Source organism: Sesamum indicum, linkage group LG9 (assembly GCF_026168435.1).
Source record: "Sesamum indicum cultivar Baizhima isolate 11 linkage group LG9, ASM2616843v1, whole genome shotgun sequence".
NCBI lineage: Eukaryota > Viridiplantae > Streptophyta > Magnoliopsida > Lamiales > Pedaliaceae > Sesamum > Sesamum indicum.
The window spans coordinates 1095397-1117484 of NC_142665.1; the positions used below are offsets into that span (position 1 = coordinate 1095397).

Consider the following 22088-nt stretch of genomic DNA (forward strand, 5'->3'; position numbering starts at 1 on the left):
TTTTTGTCCTAATTTATTTTCCAATCCCTCAACTTTAGTTTATTCAAAAGAATAACTCTTTGAACAAATTAGAGTAAAAAGTGAGGTTAAAAATGTAAAAGGATTATATATTTCACCAATGATAAATCGGAGCATAAGAATAGTTTTTGACTTTACCGTTGCAAGAAAAATAAGAATAGAACACAGTTCCTCACGCGTTCTTGAGGTAGAAAGGGAAGAAAAAGAATCACGATTTCAACGCCTAAAATCTCCATTATCTCTCTGTTCTCTTGCTTTCCCTGAGATTGGGTGCTGGCGGCGGCGGTCTCGTCGGCCATTGTTGAGGAAGGAAGCCGCCTTTTGATTGGTAAGTAGATTTATTTTCTCTATCGTGAAGTGTTTCTTGATTCCTTTTTTGTTTGTTGAAGTCTTGATGAGTCGCATTATGTTAATTACTGTTGAAGTATACTCTGTGATAGTAATAGGATTAGAAAAATATGTGATGAGTTCGTGGTTGGTTGGATGTTAATAAGAAGTCATATTGCCTGTGGTTGACGTTGAAGCTTTCCGATCTGTATATGCGGAGTCGGTACAAGCGCAAAACGCGCGCATTTGCGTTTTTGTTTTACTTCGACCCGCAGTGGTTCAATAAGTGGCGCGACTCAAAACCCCAAAACTAGGGTTTTCTTTTTTAAATAATTAATTTGTCAAAGGATAACGTGCGGTAGTAATTTTCTCTTTTTCCATACCGTAGTCCACCCCACAGCCATCTCTCACTGCGCTGGCAGCACTCCCCCGGGTGCCCCCATCTCGTCTTTCTGTTTTCGTCGGTCTCCTCTCCTTTGGTCTTGTTATTCTTTTCTTGGATTTGGGTTATTCTCTGCTCCCATCCTCTTGTTTCCATCTTCATTCGTTTCTTCTATTTTCTATTTGTCTGATATGAATTGTAATTTGATTCGTGAAATGGCCAGAACTTCACTCTTTCATGAATTTCGCTGTTCAATAAGAAATCATTATTGAAGTTCTCTAAAATCTGGAATCCTGGAAATACGAAGAACTTCTTTTTTCCCAGAACTAAGTGTTGAATTTCACTGACTTTGCTGAATAAATTAGAATCTGCAGAACATGTGTGTAATTTTGGTAATGTTGCTTCACTTTGATCCGGAAGGGTTAAAATCTCCATAATTAAATTAACTGCTGAGATACATCGTTTTCTGATGGGGTTGTCGGTTTTGTAGAGATTAATTGGGATTTACTGATATAATCTGCACCTAAATTACTTTGCATTTGCTGGATAATTTTGGAAGTTAGTGCTATATGATGAATTTGGTGTGCATAGTCAATTATATTTCTTTTCATGTATTGTTACATATGATGAAACGAAGCATGTGCACACATTGATAAGGCTTACATCTGTTTTTGCATCTTGATGCCCTTTGGGCATTTAACTTCTATCAATGTTTATGTTGTTTCACCCATATTTCTTTATTGTTTATACTTGCGTGGTTTGTCCTGGTAAAACTAGAGCAATGCACTGCAAAATTCTCACTGTACATGCTATTCAGATATTTATTTACTTTTGGCCCATATTATTATATAATATCTGCTAGATCTTGTAGATTTTTGGGAGCTTTAGCGCCATGGCTGGTAAAGGTGCCAACACTTCCGCTACCAGTGAGTACTGTCACACTGTTACCTTATCTCAGAAGCTAGCTTGATTCTCATTCTTCTGACATGGCCATTCTTCTGATATCCTGTAACTCACTTGTGCAGAGGGAAAGAAGAAGGAAGTAAAAAAAGAGACCGGCCTGGGTCTCTCTTATAAGAAAGATGAAAACTTTGGAGAATGGTACTCTGAGGTATGAGTATGGGCTACGTTTTAATTCAGTCTAACTTGACGCATTTCTCATTTTTGTTTCTGGTTCTATCATCTTTCTACTGATAATTTGTGATTCAGGGTGTTCCTTGTAGCAAAGGTGAACTAAGTGAAACACCAAAGGATAAGCTCTTGTATTTGATTCCCAAAGGAATATATGATGGAGACAAACACACACACACACACATTTATATATATTTGTGGGAGAAATTATGTGATTTATTCAACTTTCTCTTGGGATATGTATGCCCTAATGTTGAATTTTTTTATTGCGACATTTGTAGAACTTTTTGATTGTTTGTGTTGATATCGTTGATTCAGAACGTGAAGCCTTTAGTCGTGAAACTCTTCATTATGTTTGGTTTGCATTGTATATAGGTTGTCGTTAACGGGGAAATGATTGAATACTATGACATATCTGGCTGCTATATTCTGCGTCCATGGGCAATGTCAATTTGGGAGATCATGCAAGTAAGTATCTCATGATACTCCTGTAAAATTTAAAAGAAAACACCAGTTTTATTGCTTGTTGAGTGGTAAAATTTTATCAATCAATGACTTTCTATATAAAAATCAAAATCTGACAGCACTTATCTTTGTTTGTTTGGAAACCTCACTACTAGATTTTCTCAAAGTGAATTCTAAAAAATTTTAGTTTGTTTCAATTCTCCCTATTGTTCCTTGCTGCGTACTATGCAATTGAAGTTCTGCGGATACGGTTCCATGACCACTTGAATGATGGCGGACCCTTTGTGTATGATTATGTTTGAGTCATACAGAAACTTAGTGAGAAAAGAGTTATGTTGCCTAACGGTGCTGTTACCTTCCTACACTTTTCTGTCCCACATCGCATTCCTATAAATTTCTTATCAATGGATTCTATGCCTCTTGCTAATTTTGTTGGCAATTTTACTTTACAGACATTCTTTGATGCTGAAATCAAGAAAATGAAAATTAAGAACTGCTACTTTCCTCTGTTTGTATCCTCTGGTGTCCTACAGAAGGAAAAGGACCATATAGAGGGGTTTGCACCTGAGGTGAGATTACATTGCTTTTGGTCCGTGTTCATGAACCTGGATTTTGTTCCTGTACTGGTTTATGCTTTACTATATGTTGGCAGTGTATGCAATAATCTCCAATTAAATGAAGTTTGTGTTGTATCCATCTCTTTTAGTTTGTCCAAAGATTTCTTTATGGTCAAACTGTAAAGTTTACCAATCTGCTTAAACCTGTTGAGATACCAAGCTTGGTTTCAGCAGTCAATACATTGAATCACAATGTGATCTGAAACTTGGATTCTTGTCTGCTTTAATACCCTCTTCATACTTTTGAAATGCTTCATCTTAATTTGGTGTATGAATCATAATCTTTGCTTCAGTATTTCAGAGAATTAGTGCATTTTACTTAGCTTGGCATGTTTTGTCCTTTATGTTCTGTTGCTCTCTGTCTGTGGGCATGGTATGCATATCCCTCTTGTTTATAAGTTTTGTTGAATTCTTTTGCAGGTTGCATGGGTTACAAAGTCTGGAGAATCTGAGCTGGAGATGCCCATTGCGATCCGTCCAACTAGTGAAACTGTCATGTATCCATATTTTTCCAAGTGGATTAGGGGGCATCGAGACTTGCCTCTCAGACTTAACCAGTGGTGTAATGTTGTTAGATGGGAATTCAGCAATCCTACCCCATTTATCAGGTGCTTATATAGTGAGATGATGGTTTTAGCTTTCTGCCCTTTTGGTGCAGCAGTCTGAGCAGTGCTATTTGCATAAAGTGGATAACTTGCTCTCGATAGTTGTTTCAAATAAAAATCCCTAGTCTGGTCGTGATATCTGAGATATTAATATTTATGAAACAATTGAGTAGCTCATATCTGGTTGTTTGTTGAAAGAAAATAGATTTTTTTTGAAAACTGCCTTTCCTCTTTATTTATTTCTGACAGTGTGATTTTGTAGGAGTCGTGAGTTTCTTTGGCAGGAGGGGCATACTGCATTTGCAACAAAGGAGGAGGCAGACACTGAGGTACCTTTGCTAGCTTTTGGATACTCAATACCAAAATGATTGTCTGAATACTCGCAATGTTTTATGCACAGGCTCGCGCTTGTCATGCTCACAGTTTATAGTAAATTCTGAAAATTTGTTTCCTTCAGTTGCCATAACTGTCATTGAGTATTTCCACCATAGCATTTTTTTTTCCTTATAGATGCAAGCTCATTGTTTATATCATCAATAATTTTTCTTATTTTATACCTTCTTTTTAACCTTTTTGTCTGCCTGTGTGTCTTAATTGAATTATGAACAAAGTAGATTTCTATCACTTAATGGACCCATATTATATAAAATCTTATGTTCATCTCTGACCAATTAATGGCACAAATTTAAGTTCTTTCCAGCACCCAATGTTCTGTTAACATGAAGTCAGTTCTTTCATACTGTTTCTCACATAGGTTATGGAAAAATATTAATTGAAGAAACAACATGTCACCAAGTTAGCAATATGAATTTAGTGGACCCATAAGGGGAAGTTGAAAGTTATTCTTGAGTAATCTGTATATTCAGTTGGATAAGGAGTTTACCTGATCCATGAATTAACCCAAACTGATATTTTGTATATTCAGTTGGATAAGGAGTTTACCTGATCCATGAATTATCCCAAACTTAATCCCAAATCCTATTTGTATGATGTGTCTGCTAATACGCGGTTCTTTTGCAATATTTTTCTTTCTTGGTTTGAGTTTTCATTCCGATCGCGTCGCGTTTCCATCATGCAACCATTTCTGGTTCCTATGAAAATAATGTTATAATATAAGAGAGTTTGGTATTCTTGAAGCTCGTGGCAGCATATCTTATGTTTCTAAGGGATAATGTGTTTGCAGTGTGCATGCTGTTGAATAGCCTTTTCTTTTCTAAAACTAAAGGAAAACATATGATGATGCTGGAGTCTTATTATTGAAAGTGTTCAAATAGCTAAGTTTGTCTATTGACTTTCCATATTCAACATTATTTAGTGGGTCAGATAGTTAGGTTGTTACCTTCCTTGATTGTTTTTATTACTAATATCTCCATTAATAAATTTTGGGGTGTTCTTTTAATAAAAAGAGAATTAATTCCTTGTCCATCATAGATGTGTCTTATGATCTGATATGATCATATATTTTTCAGGTGCTTGAAATTTTGGAGCTCTACAGACGCATATATGAAGAATTCTTGGCTGTTCCAGTTATTAAAGGCAAAAAAAGCGAGCATGAAAAGTTTGCTGGTGGACTTTATACAACTACTGTTGAGGTTACAAAAATATGATACTATTTTCTGTTACTCTTTTGGAGCAGTTTGGCCCAAAATATTTGTATAGGACACTTCTTTACTATATATCTAAATGGTTTGTTTAGCTACATTGCAGGCTTTTGTTCCAAACACTGGACGTGGTGTGCAAGGTGCAACTTCGCACTGTCTGGGTCAAAATTTTGCAAAAATGTTTGAGATCAATTTTGAGAATGAGAAAGGAGAGAAGTGTATGGTCTGGCAGAATTCATGGGCATATACTACCAGAACGGTAAATGATCTACCCATTGTTTTTGCCTTTCATTGGTTTTCAGGTGTTGCGAAGTCTGATGCTATGTGCCTATACAGAAGTCAAATATCTTCTCTACTATATTTCTCTGATATGGTTGCCCGAACATCTTTTGAGCATGTATCTAAGTTTGTAGTTTGTCCATCTTCCTCAAAAGTTCTGGCTCAAGTTCCTTTTACCATATGTAGTGGAAGCTAATAAATGTGGCCTGCTTCCATTTGATGTTTCTGAATATATCTTACTCTTTCTAAAATGCTTATGTATAATTTCAGTTTGAAATCTAAATTTATGTGATGAACATTGATATCTGAAATTCAGTTCATTTCGTTTGGTTGCTCTACTAATGGTCCTATTGTTGAGAAGGTATTACCTGAAACAAAAAATAAAGTACATAACATTTAAAATCTTAGATTAAGTTAATTAGGATTCGACCTTTTTGCTTCCATACTATATATGATAACTATAATTTTCTGCAGTACTATATGTTGTCCTAAAATTACGCATATTATTTTTGCCTGTTCCTTTTTTCAATTACCTTTCCTCTATAAGACTTGCTCTTGATTATTTAATTTTTTTACATTATTGCCCAATTGCTTTTTATGTCTTACTCCTTTTTCTTTATTACAAATTTATGGCAGATAGGGGTGATGGTGATGGTTCACGGGGATGATAAAGGATTGGTTCTGCCTCCTAAAGTAGCATCTGTCCAAGTAATTGTGATCCCTGTACCCTATAAGGATGCAAACACTCAGGGGATCTTTGATGCATGTGCGGCCACTGTAAAAACCTTGAATGAAGCAGGATTTCGTGCTGAGGCTGATTATAGAGATAATTATTCACCTGGGTGGAAGTATTCACACTGGGAAATGAAAGGTGTTCCCCTTAGGATTGAAATAGGACCCAAAGATTTGGCAAATAATCAGGTATGCTAACATCTGGATTCTGCTATTATTTTATTTTTTTATTTATGTTGTTCTCTCTTGCCTGTTAGCATGCTAAGTGTCTTTGTAACCTGTAAGCAGACCGGAGATGAAGAATTGTCAGCATCATTACTTATTCTATCTGTGATCCGTCTTTTGTCATCCCACTCAACAATTTATTTTTATATCAGGTGCGTGCTGTGCGACGTGATAATTCAGCTAAATCTGACATACCAATGGCTGGTTTGGTTGAAGGAGTGAAAGAAACGCTTGATAACATCCAACAAAGTCTCTTTGATGTCGCCAAGCAAAAACGAGATGCCTGCATTCAAGTTGTAAATACCTGGGAAGAATTTGCGGAAGCACTTGGCCAAAAGAAGATGATTCTTGCCCCATGGTGTGATGAAGAGGTATGAAGTCTGTTCTCATCATCTTTTTGCATCTGTATCACATCAACCCTAGTTAGCTTCAGTGGGATTCTGTTGTCTACATGAGGTTTACGCATAGTGTTAGGGTATTTTCCCCCTGCAGAGAGTACGCAAAGTAGATAGTAATAGGGGTGGGGCACAATTTGGTAAACTGACCGAACTGGACATAGCCGGAATTTCAGTTTGGCATCTGGTACAAGTTATTTTCTGAAATTCGGTATTTGATTTGGTTTCAGTTTTGGTTACTACCAAATTGCTTTTTTAAATATTTATAATTTATACTGAAAGAAATTACACTTTTAAAAAGTGTAAACACATTTTTAACTTAGATCAGAGACAGATAGGGTGCGTGAATAAAAGGAGAAGAGAATTAGATTAGAGAACCAAAAAGGAAGATTCAGGCAAGGAAACATCCTACCATTGGCATATTCCCACCGCCAACCAGCGAAAAGTCCTTGTCCTCCCCCACATCTGCACACCCTTTAATTTCTTCTCTTTTCTTTTTTGTTCATTTAGAATTCAGTTCTTCTTTGTTATATATTCACTTTTGGTTTTGCCTTGCATAGCTAAACAAATTCTTTGATCCTGCTGCACATGCCAAATGTGATCAGTGGATTTATTTCAATTTGAAGTTTTTTTAGGATACCCTCGATTCCCAATATCTATGTTAGGGATTAGAGTTCAAATTTTGTCCGAAAGGTGTGGTTTTCTATAATGTTGGATTAGGGGAAAACAGGTTTCCTTGCCTTCCTTGAAATGGGTTTTTTTTGTTTTATTTTCGAGAATTTTCTTTTAGGTGGTTTTGGTTGATGTATTGTTAAAAGATCATAATCTTGTACTTAAAGAAGAAATGTTATAGGTCCTTTTTTTTTGGGTGAAATTTTGGTTTACCGGATACCGTACCGAACAATTTCAGTTATTTAGTCAATTGAGCCGAAGTTTAATTCGGTATTTGGTACGCTTATTTTGATTCAGTTATACCGAATGCACACCCCTAGATAGCATAGTGAGAACAGCATTAGGACTGAAATTAGATACATGCATTTAAGTGGCATTCCGTGGATGTAAACCCTGTTCAAATTCCTACAACAAATTTCATTTTTTCCTAGTCCTAATTCCAGAGTTACCTATTATATGCTCTTCTTGTATATGCTGCCATCAATTAGTTCTCCATAGCAAATATCATGCCCATTTCTTTGTCAAGCCCGCTTTTGTGAGCTCTTTAAACTTCTATTAGTATTTGAAAACTGAAATACCATGGGCACCTATATGAGCTTAAATTCTTGGTGAAACCTGTTCTGTAAATTTCATGCTTGCTACTAGGGGGTGGATTAGCCAGCCTTTAATTGATTGTGCTTGTTCATGTGCTATTCCACGTCTTCCTGACATTGACTGATTCTTTGAATCCCATGGGTTTACTTACTCTTTTTAATACACAGGAGGTGGAGAAAGACGTGAAGGCCCGCACTAAGGGAGAAATGGGTGCAGCTAAGTCACTCTGCACTCCATTTGATCAGCCTGAGCTCCCAGAAGGTACAATGTCGCGTGATTCTGTAACAGATGTTGCAACGCTGATTGTTTCCTATTTATAAAACTTGATATCTTGAAATGAGAAAAATGGAGCAATTGTATAGCTAAGTATTCTCTCATGCAGGGACCTTGTGCTTTGCATCCGGAAAGCCCGCAAAAAAGTGGACCTACTGGGGCAGGAGTTACTAGTCATTGTTTTCAATGTATACTTGGATCGCACTATTGTGTTTTATTGCCCTAAATGCTGATAGTGATAGGCAATTTGAGTTTAGTGATTTTTGAACACCTTGTGAAATATAGCATTTGCCTTTTGTTTTCTTGAATGTTTGTTTTACTGCAGAAGATGTAATCAAAGACGTATCCTTGGATGAAAACCGACTATATACATAGGGATTCTGACTGTCTTATAATGGTACTTATTGTTCTTTTTTGTTTAAGTTTCAAGTTAAGCAGGAGGTAGTGCAGATCTCATCTGCATCTGCATGTGATATGAGAGCCTGTTTTCATAATTTTTTCGAGTGCGCCAAACGGTGTTGTGTTGAATATGCCACCCCTCCGGTACAATATTATATGTTCTGTGTCATAAAATGGGAAATTGGTTTCTAATGTGAAATCAGAATGCCGACCGATCTACCTAAGACGAACAAAAATTAGAAATCACAACCACACTACCAAGGCAAGGAAGCATAAATCACTATCTTATCTTATGGATTCTATTGTTAGATCTAAATGGTTTTGTACGAAATGGACATTCAAAGTCGTAATATTAAAAGTAATTTTTTTATTTTGTCGATTTAAAATATTGAATGAGGTGATCATCTAATATAATTGGCAGAATAATCAATTTTGAGTTTGAAGCAGCATGGTATAAAAATAGAAAATAGTCTTGGCAAAAATCAGTTACTGTAAGATATTACATGTGCTTGGCTTAGTAATTGTTCAGTTATGATGCAAACTTATGAGGTTTAAATTTGGATTTTGATTGTTAAATTGAGTTTAGTGATATATGTCTCAAGTTACTCAATTTAAATTTGTTTACTATTTATTTTTCCTTTTAATTACAACTGCACATTATTTTTATAGGGGTTATGGCGGGAAACTAAAAGGCTCGGTGTGAAGACCGCACCGTGGCAGTGCCATTCATACAGTTGAATCAGAAGCCCTGTCGTGTGAGAGAAATGGCGGAGAAGGACAAGGAGTTGACGGAGAAGGTAGTGCCGGAAGCGGAGGAGCTCCCCAAGACTATTGTGCGCCGGGTGGTCAAGGAGAAGCTCTCCCAGCTTGCCACCGACTCCGAGATCTCTGTACTCCGCGACTCACTCCAGGCCTTCTGTGAGAGTGCCCGCATCTTCATCCACTACCTTTCCGCCACGTAACCCTTCAAACCTCAAACTTGTTAATTTCACATATTTTGGTTTTTTTGGGTCTATACTCTATGTTGTTTGCAAAAAATTCTAAGTGTCTGTGTGTGTGTTTTTGTTACTCCCAAATATCGTCGAATGCGATAAGAAAATTGGTTAAGTACCAGGGTTTCTCTTCTGTTTGATTTTTTTTTTTTTTTTGTTTTGGGGTTTATTTGCTTTCTGGAGGATATGGGGCGAATTATTTAGGATTTACTAATGTTTCTGCCATTTTTTAGGGTTTAGTCGTGAATTGGGTAATTTAGGTTATGCTGCGGGTGTATTATTGAATCTTTATGGCTTGGGAATCTGCATCTTAGTACGCTCCTGCCTTCTCAGTCCTTGTTTATTATGAGTTTAGTCACTGATTATTGAATCATGAAACGTGACATTAGTTTTATACCTTAAGCATCATGGTTTTGGATTTTGTGCACAAATCTGTCTTTGAGGTGACAGAAATTTTGCTTCTATGGTTTCCCGATAATGATTTTGTGTTATCTCCAGTGCGAATGACATATGTAGGGAGTCAAACAGGCAAATAATCAATGCGGAAGATGTATTCAAGGCCCTGGAAGAGATTGAGTTTGCTGAGTTTATTGGCCCTCTTAGAGCTTGCCTCGAAGGTTAGCAACTGTACTCCCTTAACCTTATCAGCTTTCGGTTCCTGATTTTGAATCTGTGTGGCACTCCAGAACCATCAGTCCAAATTAGTAGTTTACCTCCTATTCAACACTTTGGATGAGATACTAGTATAATTGTCTTACTACATGGCAGGTGGGTGAAACTGTCCTTAGCAAGTTAAATAAGGAATCCTAATTTGCATCACGTGTAGAAGTCCACTTAGCAATGATGGCAAAAGAAAAATGCAAGATTCCCCGCAGTAGAAGGAAAAAGACGAAGTAAAAGTCTGCTTACTGGCTCTATCCTTACAGTGTAATAAATTTGTAGGGATTATTAAGAAAATTTATCTTCTCTTTTCTCTTGCAAGTGTCGATAATGAGAACAAGGGCGCAAATAGATAGATATAATGGATTGAATATATACAAAAGCCATCTAAGTAGAAGGGCCAATTTAAAGTTTTTAAATGATTGAGCTGATTGGAAGAAAAAAATTCTTCAGCTCATCAAAGAAGCTTAATAATTACGCCAAATCTGCAGTAGGTAAACCTCACATATCATATTTTGACCATTGTCAAACATCATGATCTTATTATTGTCAAATAACTCTTATGCAATCTCCACCAAGAAGGCCTCTGCTTATAGTTAATAAATGTATTCACTGAAGTCCCTGGAAAGCATAAGGAAGAAAAGGGAATGAACTTAGCTGGTGAGATAATGTTGCTGATCGTTGGTTACTGTTAAGTCAGTTGCCTGCTAAATATTGAGAAATTGAATGTCTCTAATTGCTTACTATCTTCAAATGCCACATGCAACTTGTGTCTTTGGGGCAAGACGTCATTGTTGGTTCTTTCTTTTTCTTGCATGTGCAAGTGTTATCTTTTCCATCTTCTCCCCAACTTTGCTTTACCACACTTAACTCAGATGACCGTTTGAAAATGCTGCACTTTCTGCCGCATTCGGGTATTCTTGGATTTGATGTTGAAAATAAATCTTTTCAGCAATATCAAAAAAGGTTTCAACTTTCAGTGGAGAGCAATGTTGCAACTGTATTCTTTTGTCTGAAAAAGAATGTGCAGAGAAGTCAGAAAATAGTTGTATCCTTGGCATGAGCAAGATCTCAAAACAGCATCTCTTTAACCTGGTTGCTTAGGTTTATGGAAATGCATTTTCTTGTTCTCCTTTATATATTCAGCTGCGGATGTATTAATGTTGAAAGTTCAGGATATCTCCTGGTAAAAGATTCAATGCCTAGCTACCAGTTTAGGATAACAAAAAGAGTTTGCTTAGAGGGGCTTGATCATGAATGCATTTGATATCTGGAAAAACCTTCAGCAAATATTATCCTTGCTCCAAGATCAAACCCCGCGTACAATATGAATATCATGATAAATTCTTTTATGTATGTCTTGCTGTAATGGTTTACACTGGTTAACTTTATCCTCTAACATGTTCAATTCAGATTCCTATTTTATCCTATTCATTTCTGTTGTTTGTGTCTTGTGGCAGAGTTTAGACAAAAGAACCCTGGGAGGAAGGTGGCTTCATCAGGATCATCCAAGGCCAAAGACACAAGCAAGAATGCCAAAAGGAAACCACCTGCACAAAGTGAGGGTCGAAAGAAACGACGTGAAGTTGAAAGCAACAGGGACGAGGATGATGCGGATTGAGCCGGAATGTTACTCACCCCCATCAGAAGCAAGAAGCAGGAGACAGTTGCTTCTCTTTGTGTTCTATGTTCCAAAAACTACTCTCCTGTATCTTTCCATCTACTCTTGGTTGAGGAATTCTATAAAACTGAATGCTCCTGCTCTCTCCACTAAAGCTCTCCAATGTCTTGGCATCCATTTCATTTTTGATGTATGTATATGTGTATTCATGCACATATTTGAACTTTTATCAGATTTCGTGGCTATTGAAATTCAGCATTATGTTCCGAAAACTAGACACCGTAACCGGGGTGGTGGAACTGGAGAGCTCGCTGTTCTGTGCGGTGATTCAATTATATCTGCTCCCCTCATTATAACAACTTCTTGAGAAGTTGAATTCAGCAACTGCTCATTTCATTTTCAAATATTTCTGATACAAACACGATCACCATTCTAATTATCATTTTTGTTTTAAGTTTTGGTGGATGGAAAATTTTAAATAATAAATAATTCATAAAACGAAGTACGTATTACTAAAATACTTATCATATGGGCTGGGCCTTGAACAGAGGAAAGCATTCAGACAGTGGGCCTTGAACAGAGGAAAGCATTCAGACAGTGGGCCTTGAACAGAGGAAAGGATTCAGACAGTGGGCCTTGTACAGAATCTGGGCTTATTTAGCATCTACTTTACCCAACCCAAAAAAGCTGCTTTCTTGATTTCTCCTCTGTTTGTTCACTGCCATTGCAATTCTGCTCAGTATTAATTAATGGCGGAAGGGTAGAGTAGGCCGTATGCCCTTTTCCTCTCCTCTTACTCCAAAACCTCTGCTCCCGGCGGGGCAGAAGTCCAACTATCACTTGTCAATCCTCTCTTGCTATCTGGTAATTTGCTTTTTGTTGTTTCGTATTTTTGCAATTTCTTTTGCGCTTCTCTTTTTTGCTCGTTTCTGAAGTAAATAATTACTTGTGCTCAATCCTGGAGTATATGAGGGAAATCTCGTGTTTAAGTTATCATTTCTTCTTTTGATATGTGCTCTTTTTTTTTTTTTTTTTTTTAAAAGAAGAATCTTGGACATTTCTTTATTAGTGTTTCTCCAAGACTTGCCTGTAAATGGCTCTTCACATGAGCAATATTGAGTCCTTTGATGTTCATCAATTGAAGCACTAATTTTGGCGTGGCTCCTGCGTCAAATTGAACCAAGAAAACACCCCAAGCATCAGTTTGTATATTTACATAATTAAGTTGTTGCCTCTGAATGACTTGAGCCAAATTTTGAAGACTCACTGTCTTGTCCTCCAAGTCGTTCCACAGCGTGCACAAAGCGCATATGGAGATCAGGCGTCCACCTGAGCCTAGGCATCTTGGATCGAACGTAAGGTCTCACGGATGGCTTCTTCTCGCTCTCTTCAACCGTGCTGTTGCTTGAGCTTCCTCCATCTTTAACAGTGCAGCTTTCGTTTTTCCCTTGGCTCTCATCCTCATCATCATTTTTCTCAGAAGGGCTTGTTTTGGAACATTCTTTTTCACCACTATCCATGGCCTTCTTGTTTCCGCTGTCGGCCCTTTTCCCTTCTAGTTGAGACTTTGCATATAGCTATATATAATTACAAGATGCACATCTACCTACTAAGATCAGCCTATACAGAGCTAAAGCAGTTTGAGAACTAGGGCTTTCCTAGAAGCTCAAAATCAAAATGAATGAACTCTCCTATTATATTCCCTCTTTGTAGGCTATACTATTAAATTCCCCACACAATAAGAGATATCCATGTTAAAGTAGCACGAAAATTCCGTCAACTAGGATTCAGAATCTTGATCTTTGATCTACAATTCTACACAGAATAGATTGGAGAACAAAACCCTAGACTCTGAGAGGAAGATGAAAGACCCCCATCTCTCTCTCTCTCTCTCTCTCTCTTCTCTATAGAAACTTCAGGGTTTTCCTTTTCTTGGGATATGGGAGATTTTCTGAAAGCTCCAAGTGATGGGTTTTCGTTTTGATTGGGTTGATTAGAGAAGTTCAGGGGGTTTCTTTTTTCTTTGAAGATGGGAGATTTTCTGAAAGCTCATTCTCAACCTTACCAAGTTGGGATTAAGAAATCTAACTGAAAATGGTTTCTCTTACTTCCTTGTTCATGGTTCTGTGAGAATTTGGTTGGTTCACCTTACCAAGAGGTATAGCTGAACCAGTGACCTTTCTCTTTTTTACTCCTGGTGTATTTTGTTTCCTCCTCCAGGTCCAAACTATTGACACTGTTATGCAAAATGCATAATGGTCTTTGGTTTAATATAGTCTTAGAATATGGTGATGTTCTTAGGGTGATAACCATGGAGTATTTATTGACATGCAATGTGTACGTCTTATTCAAATGCTATGTTCTCAAATTTTTTAGTTTAATCCAGTAGAAGGGCTTCCATTTTTGTACTATAAGTCACTCACTTAGTTGCATCTTTAGAATTGAGTTTTGTGGTTTTTGTTATTGATAATTGATTTACAGATTAAATAGTGGAGTGGAAAAAGAGACAGGATACGCTGAAAATATTCCAGATGGAAGCCGGTCAGGTTGTAATTGATGGTAGTGTTGAAAATGAGATATCTTATATGCCAGCAAACCCTGCCAGTCCTCCTGCCCAAGCAGAGCATTTTGGTAGTCCTAGATTCGACCCCACGTCAGCATCAGCTGAAAAGAAGAGGAAGGTCATGGCTAACAATCAGGATTCGCAAGAGAAAAATACACCTCCAAGTAATAGCTCATACTTATTTGTACTTCATGAATTTTATGACACCTGGGATTTCTGTCAGCAATTTTTGTTTGTGATGTGTATTTGATCTTTCTATTTCTTAGATTTTCATAGCTCTTATATCTGTATGTCTCTTTAGCAGTACACTAATTAATAACAATATGCTTGGGGAATCGTGTGGTGTATCTGTTAACATATAATGTAATTTCGTTCAGAGAGTTCCTTCTGTGCTTGAATACATGTACAGATGGAATTTCCGGCTGAGGATGGAGTAATGGGGACTCTTGGACTGAAGCAAGATTACTCTCCTCTTTGATGGGGTTAGAATCTGGGATTTCCTTGATTTGTACATCTAGGAGCACAGATAACACTTTGGCAATTTTCTGATATTGTACACATTTTATATGAGATCTGGAATGGTTATATGGGTGATTGATGAAGCTGTGAAGCTTGTGGCACACGTGCTTGGAACAAACATTATGGATGTAGTAGCAAGACTGACTTAAAGAATTTTGCATTTCCCTTTGCTTATTTTTGAGGTAACAGTGGGGGCCTCAAATGAGAACTAGTTTTTATGTGGGTGCAACTATTTCAAAGATATATAGTTTATCTGAAAATGCTACTTATATCTTCAAACACTGTTTTGGCTACTACATTGGTGCACGTTTACTTCATATCTTTTGCTATATTAGTATTTTAAGTTGAGTGTAGTCTCGTGCTTAAGTTTCCAACCCCATTTCTGCATGAGTGTGTTTGTAGACCTCTATTGAAAATGATATCAGATTGTGCTAGTAAGTTCATTGAAGTTCTCTCGAAAACTGTACAGTTTAAGGCTTTTCAGTTTGGCTCTCCAAGAGGGAGTATCCTCTATGCACTTTATTGTGGTTAGGCCTGGAAGCTGAAAACATACCTAGTGACCCAGATTCTCATATCCATTGATCCATTGCAGGTGTCTCGAACTGTTATGTTTTCAAGAGTCGATTGCAAGAGTATTGTCAAAAGGCAGGACTGACAACTCCAGTTTATGAAACTATCAAGGAAGGGCCTTCTCATGAGCCTTCCTTTAGATCAACTGTAATTGTAAACAATGTCAGATATGATTCTCTACCAGGATTTTTCAATCGCAAGGCAGCAGAGCAATCAGCTGCCGAAGTTGCTCTCGTAGAACTCGCCAACTCTGTTGATATGAAATTTGGGATCTCTCAACCTGTTGTAAGTATCTGTATTTATGGCATAATATTTTGACCAGCTTATATCTTTTACTTAATGCTATAACAACTGGATCACCCCTTCAACCCACTTAAGTTCGAGATTGCATTTCGTGGTCATATTCTTGTCCCACCTAGAACTTGTTTCAGGTTAAAGATAGGTGGGCTAAACATGGAAAGTGAGATCTTGTTAGTCATCATGAATTCTTCACTTAGTTACATTGGTGGGAAAGATGGGATTGTTGAAATTATTTTAAGTTGATGTTTGCTTCTATGATCCAATAACCTGTTGACAACCTAATACCTCGAAATTTTTGTTACTTACATTTTGCAACAACATGACCATGTTTATAGATAAGTGAATGTTGCTGCTTATTTTGTTTGAGTATACACTTCAACAAGTAACTTGACATTGTTTCTTTTTATTCTCTCTCTTTCTGTTTTACGGAATTCGTCGGGTTTTGTACAAAGCCCAATTATAAGTGATAAAAACTATGAAGATGTCTTTCGAAGCTTTAGTAATATCCATTACTGGATGAAGCACAACTACGGTGCCCTTTTTATGTTTCACCTATCTTAATATGTTATGATTATCTGCACTTTTGTGTTTATACATAATTGAATCCATCGGAAACTTGACTAGAATTGTGAAAATGCTAAGCAAAAGATAGAGAAATTTTCCTCAAGCTTTCCTCTTGAGCTTTATGATAATACTTTTCTTTATTTTAGTCCGATTCTCTACAATCTCCTTTTCAAATGTATAAACTAGGCTGCTTTCCTTGAGTTGCTTATTGTGTTGGAAGTTTGTTCTATCTTCTATGGTATCTTAGGGAACAGGACCTGTTATTTATCATATTGAAATACTGGATTGCACAATTTTTCTGTTTCTAGAGAAGCAGAGATGCCAAGGCAAGTAGAATTAGCGCATGATTCAATTCTCCAAAAGATAAAGACTGAGCAACAAAAGAATACTTGACCTGTAAATTGATGATGCTATCTATCACCTGTTCTTATCTTGATTTCTTATGTTACACTGTGTGGTCTTGTTTCTCAATCTTACATTTCAGCATGAAACGGGCTTGTGCAAAAACTTGCTGCAAGAATATGCCCAAAAGATGAACTACGCCATTCCCTTGTATGAGTGCCATAAGGAAGAGAAACAAGGCAGAATGCCCATGTATTCTTGCGTGGTTGAAATTGGGGGTATCAAGTATGTTGGAGCTGCAGCAAGCACAAAGAAAGAGGCTGAGATCAAAGCTGCCAGGACTGCCTTGTTAGCCATTCAATCTGCTGCGTCAGTCTCTCAGGATCAAACTGGCACCTCCGTTTACACTGTTATTCCACAGAAGAAGAAGGTATCTGATCTTGGAATCAGCACTCAGGAGACAGCAGCAGCCCTCAAACCAAAGAAATGTCGTTTCAAGAACCAGCCGCGGAAGAAGAGGCATGTGAAAAAGGGAAACTCCTTTCAAGGTACGAGTTCTTTGGAGGTCAACACAAATGGTCAGGCTGGAGAGGGGCTGGTTGTAACAGATTCCATGAGCTCGCCGAATAACATGGCTGGTGGTTTTGAGGTCAATATCGCCGAACGGGCAGGAGTAGAAGTGAATGCAACTGATGCCATCGGCTCCCAAGTTAAGACAATGGGTGGTTCAGATATCCGTAACAACAGCCAGAGTGTAACCAATATTGCCAGCTCCCAAGGAACAGATGCTGGACTTGGTCATGGAAACGAGAACGAAAAACTATAATACAGGATTTAGTGATTGAATTCTAGAAAATACTATACTTGCATGTTGATGAATATTGTAAGGATGGGGGATCTACGGCAGTGGATGCCAATGACTATGATACAAAAAGCTTCTAACCAAATGTATCCTTACCCCCATGAGTGTTGTGGATGGTTGAATTGTTTTAGTTGTAGGAGATCTTGACTAGGAAATTTGTTGCGATGTTTGGATGATGATTGTATTGGTTGAGATTGGGTATTGGGGCTTAATTTCATGTGGATGGTTATGTTATGTATCCTTGCGTCAAACACATGAGAATTATCTTACAAATAGTATCTCGATAGATATGTATTTCAATAGACAGGTTAAGATCCAGTTTTGATGAGTGGATGAAATGTTGCATAGTTGGCATATATTGACAACAAAAGGTCACACCCTATGTTTTTGACTCAAGTTAAAATTTTAGATATATTATTACTGTACTTTGACATTTGAGTTTGGTGTATGATGATCAGATTATTATGTGGTTTTGTTACTTCTCCATCTTACTTTCTTTGTTCAAACTTTTACAAAAAGAATTTAGGGCGTGTTTGGATTCTTTTTCTTCAATTATATTTTTATATTTTTTAAAATAAATATGTTTGATTAGTTCTATTTTTTTTAAGTCAAATGTTATAAGTTTATCAATCTCTTATTCGAAAATTTTATCCAATTATGCGACGAATCTAAATCTAGTTATTAGTACACAATTTCCTTTCTTTTAAGTTGCCAAAAAAAAAATGTCAAGAATTTCCAAGAATTAGAGAAAACTTAACAAGGAAGTGTGTGCCACGCGCTAGCCGTCAAAGCTGGGTAAGAAGATTACAAGAATACCCTCGTATAGCCATCATTATTACCTTCTATATATTTACGATGATGATCGCTCCTCCTTTCATCAGCAGCAGTGTGCTATTACGTCAAAGTTGAGTTTGGAGAGCGATGGCTTCTTCTTACACCGGCAGCCCCACCCAAAAATACTCCCCATCAGCACCACCCGCACCCGATCGGGATCAGCCCCGGGTTGCCTACCCTTATCAACCACATGCACCTCCTACCAACCCCTCCTTACCTTATGCCCAAATCCCCCCCACCCAGAGCACCAGCAGCAGCACCAGCACTGGGTACGGGTCGGGCTCGACTCCACCGCCTCAAGGGTACGAATACTACCCGTATCATCAGCAGCCGCAGCAGCAGAATGTCTACAGTTTGTTTCCTCCGGGCACACACCCGGATGTGATCCGGAGCTTCCAGATGGTGGACAGGAACCAAAACGGGTATATTGAGGAGAGGGAGCTTCAAGAAGCACTGACTTGGAACTACCAGAAGTTCAGCCTCAGGACTTTGCGTTTGCTGATTTTTCTCTTTAGGAGTTCCAATGAATCCTCTTGCAGAATTGGTCAGTTCTTTTTCTGTAACTTCTAAGTCCATCTTTGGATTTTTCATTTTCCGTTTCATGATTTTTTATTAATAGTTAATGTGGCAAAGAACGCACTGAACTTTTTCTTAATTAAGTTGCTAATTTGATCTGATTTTCGTTGAATAGCCTCTGCAAAAATTGATTGGTTCCGCCTTTTCTAGTTCTCCACGAACTTTGAAACAGTCTTTTTCTCTTTTCCATTTTCGATTTTTTGGGTGGGTTTTGGGAGTGGGGGTTTGGAAGCAAAAGATCGCTCTTTTTTATGTTATATTTTGTTTTTCGGAGGAGCAAGTGAAAATTTTGTTAATGTTAATTACATAATTTGCCTAATTGAGGAGGCCGGTGCGGAAGATAGAGTGGGATTCATGTTGCCTTTTGCCATTTTCGTATCTGTTGTGCTAGTACTCTGGTGGTTAAATCTTGGCTGCCTCTTTTTCGTCGCCTTTTTGTATTTAGCTGCTAGTTTCTAGATGATACTCTGATGCTTGTTTGTCGTCTTCTAGTTTGCCCTTGTGAATCTGATATTACTTTGTTCATCATTTGTTGGTGTTTTATTATGCATGCAGGACCGAAAGAATTCGCAGGCGTGTGGAGTTGCCTTGGCCAGTGGCGGGTGAGTAAAGAAATTAATTATAGTACATCTAGGTTGATGCATGCAACTTCATTTAACAAATATGTATGAGCATTTCCAAGTTAAACAACAAGGATCAGGATGATGCATGGCACAAGAAATATTTCTATACTTGATCTGATACTCGTGAAAATCTTATTTGTTATATAAGTTTCTAGTTTGATCTCTTATATAGACTAGATAAACTCTTTCAATCTATATACCATGGTGGCTCTAGTCATCGGCTCTTATCTCTGTGCTGAAGCTTGTAATTTAGATTTTCGCTACTAAATATGCTTTCTGGGGTTTGTTTGGATGCTTTAGTGGTTTGATCTGCTTCTGATGTGTTAAAATTTGAAACAGTGTTTATGTGGCACCACTGCTAGCTGACATGTGGGTGACATCTAGCAACTGGAAATTATAGGAAGATAGGAAAGAAAGAAATAGGCTTTCTTGACTGGATAATTGACTATCTAAGTACATACAAAAGGAAGAGGGAGGTAAATCTGACAACAGAAACCAAAAATTACTTAGGTGTGGGATTGGTCTATTAGAAGGTAAGCACTTAATACATTCTTAATAAAATTCAGAGCGCAGAGTATAGAGGAAAGAAATAAAGACGATTCAGAAAAAATGTTAGCACTGGTGAAGTTTGACCAGATCTCTCATTGCTTAGGGCTGCTAAGCCATAGAGATGAAATGAAGAAATAAAACTGCAAGAGAAATTTGGAAAAAGTTCTGGGCTTTATGTGACGGATTTGTTTCTTTCTATACCACTTTACACAATTAAAGATAATCGCAAGGTAGAACTAATGAAAGGAAACTTATGTCTGCTGGGTGTAGCCTTGGGGTTAGATATGATTCCGTTCTATTTAATCTTAAACTAGAGTTTGAATAAATAAAGAACAATGAGAAAATAGAAGTGCTCATATTATACTTAGTTTCTGAGTTCTATCTGATATCCCCATTGTTTAAGAACCTTGTTTGAGAAAAGTATCCATGATAGAACTGGAATAATGGTATGATATGGTGCATGTTACATATATCCTTCATGGAACTTCTAAAATAGTTTTTTTCGGACAGCAAGGACATATATCCTTCATGGAACTTGTAAAATAGTTTCTACACATTTTGATGACCTCAGTTATGAGTTAGGCAGTATCGTTTGCATATGCATTTGTTGAGTCTTTTATGTCAAATATGCTTAATGTGATGGGACTCGTTTTACTGGTTAGCCCCCATCAAGGCAGGTGTATCTGCAACTGTATTAACTTTTACGACATTTTAGGCTATCTTTGAAAGATTTGATAGAGACCGGAGTGGGAAAATTGATGTTGTGGAATTGAGGGATGCCCTATATAGTCTTGGATATGCATTACCACCACCTGTTCTGCAAGTTCTGATTTCCAAATATGATGATGGCAGTGGACGTAAGGGGGAGCTGAGTTTTGACAGTTTTGTCGAGTAAGAACCTGTTCCTATAATTATGATATGTGATTGCTTTTGATTTTATTCCCAGCTGTTATCTTAAACGGTCTCCTTTTATGTTTCAGGTGTGGGATGATTGTAAAGGTGAGCCACTACTCCAAAGAAATTAATGACCTTGAGTTCTAACATTTCTTACTTCTGATGTGAATATCTTTTCTGTGATTTCTGCTATCCGATTCGAGTTGTGTCGTTCTCATTAAAACATACAATATGATTCTCTAGTGGAAGAAACTTGAGAGAAATCCCAGCCCAAGAAGAAGAAAAATGTCGCGGGAAATAAATAAGAAAAGAACATAACAAAGGGGGGGAAAGAAAAAAGAAGGAAATATTCATCAGGATTTCTCCTTCAATCAAGAACAATAAGGGTTTTGCTCTATTGTTTGTCTTAATACTCTGCTGCATTTTTAGGGCTTGACAGAGAAGTTCAAGGAGAAGGATCCACGGTACACAGGGTCAGCGACACTATCTTATGACACATTCATGTCCATGATCATTCCTTTCATTGTTTCCGATTAGCATATCATGATATAGTTCCACCAGCCCGGATTTGGTTTGTATCGTTTGAAGAAAAAACATTGCACGTGCAGAAGGAAAAAGAACATGTTTCTTGTGTTGTCCTAATGTTTGTTTCACGGTTTCTGGCCACTGCTTATCAGCGTCCTGGGACCCATGATCCTCTATCTGTATATTGACGATGCGTTGAGAACCAACCACAATCACTGTTGTGTACAGATCCATGGTTGTCTTTATCTACTGTTCTCATTCGTTGATTAAATTTTCGAACGAATTGATCTGTTGCAAAAACCTATCGCAGTCCTTTTTTTTTTTTTGATAAATTTTATGACAAATTAAGATAAATGAAAGTAAAATAGAGTTTGAAATA

The 22088-nt window shown here is 37.4% G+C and overlaps 5 protein-coding genes across 9 annotated transcripts; 4 read left to right on the forward strand and 1 right to left on the reverse strand.

Moving 5' to 3' along the window:
* The first annotated feature begins 150 nt into the window (after positions 1-150).
* LOC105170021 (proline--tRNA ligase, cytoplasmic) lies at positions 151-8711 on the forward strand. 5 transcript variants are annotated; one of them, XM_011090599.3, is made up of 13 exons: positions 151-346; positions 1590-1653; positions 1753-1838; positions 2234-2326; positions 2776-2892; positions 3361-3548; positions 3808-3874; positions 5015-5137; positions 5253-5405; positions 6062-6346; positions 6535-6753; positions 8211-8304; positions 8426-8711. In XM_011090599.3, the coding sequence occupies exons 2-13, from the start codon at positions 1620-1622 to the stop codon at positions 8488-8490; spliced, it is 1524 nt and encodes a 507-aa protein (XP_011088901.1). In that variant the 5' UTR covers positions 151-346; positions 1590-1619; the 3' UTR covers positions 8491-8711. The 5 variants fall into 5 exon arrangements, with proteins under 5 accessions (XP_011088901.1, XP_011088899.1, XP_011088902.1 ...); XM_011090597.3 differs by having other exon boundaries at positions 152-346; positions 1599-1653; XM_011090600.3 differs by lacking the exon at positions 151-346 and adding an exon at positions 657-805 and having other exon boundaries at positions 1599-1653.
* A 673-nt stretch (positions 8712-9384) lies between these two features.
* NF-YB11 (nuclear factor Y, subunit B11) lies at positions 9385-12260 on the forward strand. Its single transcript, XM_011090596.2, has 3 exons — positions 9385-9673; positions 10206-10324; positions 11828-12260. Exons 1-3 carry the CDS (start codon positions 9480-9482, stop codon positions 11986-11988), a joined length of 474 nt encoding a protein of 157 aa, XP_011088898.1. The 5' UTR covers positions 9385-9479; the 3' UTR covers positions 11989-12260.
* A 428-nt stretch (positions 12261-12688) lies between these two features.
* Positions 12689-17942, forward strand: LOC105170019 (double-stranded RNA-binding protein 1). Its single transcript, XM_011090595.3, has 4 exons — positions 12689-12852; positions 14470-14715; positions 15663-15925; positions 16989-17942. Exons 2-4 carry the CDS (start codon positions 14520-14522, stop codon positions 17670-17672), a joined length of 1143 nt encoding a protein of 380 aa, XP_011088897.1. The 5' UTR covers positions 12689-12852; positions 14470-14519; the 3' UTR covers positions 17673-17942.
* LOC110012593 (putative Myb family transcription factor At1g14600) lies at positions 13025-13888 on the reverse strand. The gene is made up of 2 exons (XM_020696824.2): positions 13256-13888; positions 13025-13152 (listed from the first exon to the last, which is right to left on the reverse strand). The coding sequence occupies exons 1-2, from the start codon at positions 13506-13508 to the stop codon at positions 13025-13027; spliced, it is 381 nt and encodes a 126-aa protein (XP_020552483.1). The 5' UTR covers positions 13509-13888.
* A 629-nt stretch (positions 17943-18571) lies between the features above and the next one.
* LOC105170018 (Calcium-binding EF-hand family protein) lies at positions 18572-22009 on the forward strand. Its single transcript, XM_088884794.1, has 5 exons — positions 18572-19086; positions 19674-19720; positions 21006-21181; positions 21271-21289; positions 21614-22009. Exons 1-5 carry the CDS (start codon positions 18630-18632, stop codon positions 21719-21721), a joined length of 807 nt encoding a protein of 268 aa, XP_088740920.1. The 5' UTR covers positions 18572-18629; the 3' UTR covers positions 21722-22009.
* Positions 22010-22088: the final 79 nt, after the last annotated feature.

Coding starts and splice junctions, on each gene's coding strand:
- LOC110012593 (XM_020696824.2), bottom strand. CDS start 13,508: ATGGATAGTGGTGAAAAAGAATGTTCCAAAACAAGCCCTTCTGAGAAA. Junction 13,153..13,255: donor ACGACTTGGAGGACAAGACA/GTGAGTCTTCAA, acceptor AATTTGACGCAG/GAGCCACGCCAAAATTAGTG.
- NF-YB11 (XM_011090596.2), top strand. CDS start 9,480: ATGGCGGAGAAGGACAAGGAGTTGACGGAGAAGGTAGTGCCGGAAGCG. Junction 9,674..10,205: donor ATCCACTACCTTTCCGCCAC/GTAACCCTTCAA, acceptor TGTTATCTCCAG/TGCGAATGACATATGTAGGG. Junction 10,325..11,827: donor TCTTAGAGCTTGCCTCGAAG/GTTAGCAACTGT, acceptor GTCTTGTGGCAG/AGTTTAGACAAAAGAACCCT.
- LOC105170021 (XM_011090599.3), top strand. CDS start 1,620: ATGGCTGGTAAAGGTGCCAACACTTCCGCTACCA. Junction 1,654..1,752: donor TGCCAACACTTCCGCTACCA/GTGAGTACTGTC, acceptor TCACTTGTGCAG/AGGGAAAGAAGAAGGAAGTA. Junction 1,839..2,233: donor TTGGAGAATGGTACTCTGAG/GTATGAGTATGG, acceptor CATTGTATATAG/GTTGTCGTTAACGGGGAAAT.
- LOC105170019 (XM_011090595.3), top strand. CDS start 14,520: ATGGAAGCCGGTCAGGTTGTAATTGATGGTAGTGTTGAAAATGAGATA. Junction 14,716..15,662: donor AGAGAAAAATACACCTCCAA/GTAATAGCTCAT, acceptor GATCCATTGCAG/GTGTCTCGAACTGTTATGTT. Junction 15,926..16,988: donor TTGGGATCTCTCAACCTGTT/GTAAGTATCTGT, acceptor CTTACATTTCAG/CATGAAACGGGCTTGTGCAA.
- LOC105170018 (XM_088884794.1), top strand. CDS start 18,630: ATGGCTTCTTCTTACACCGGCAGCCCCACCCAAAAATACTCCCCATCA. Junction 19,087..19,673: donor TGAATCCTCTTGCAGAATTG/GTCAGTTCTTTT, acceptor TTATGCATGCAG/GACCGAAAGAATTCGCAGGC. Junction 19,721..21,005: donor GTTGCCTTGGCCAGTGGCGG/GTGAGTAAAGAA, acceptor ACGACATTTTAG/GCTATCTTTGAAAGATTTGA.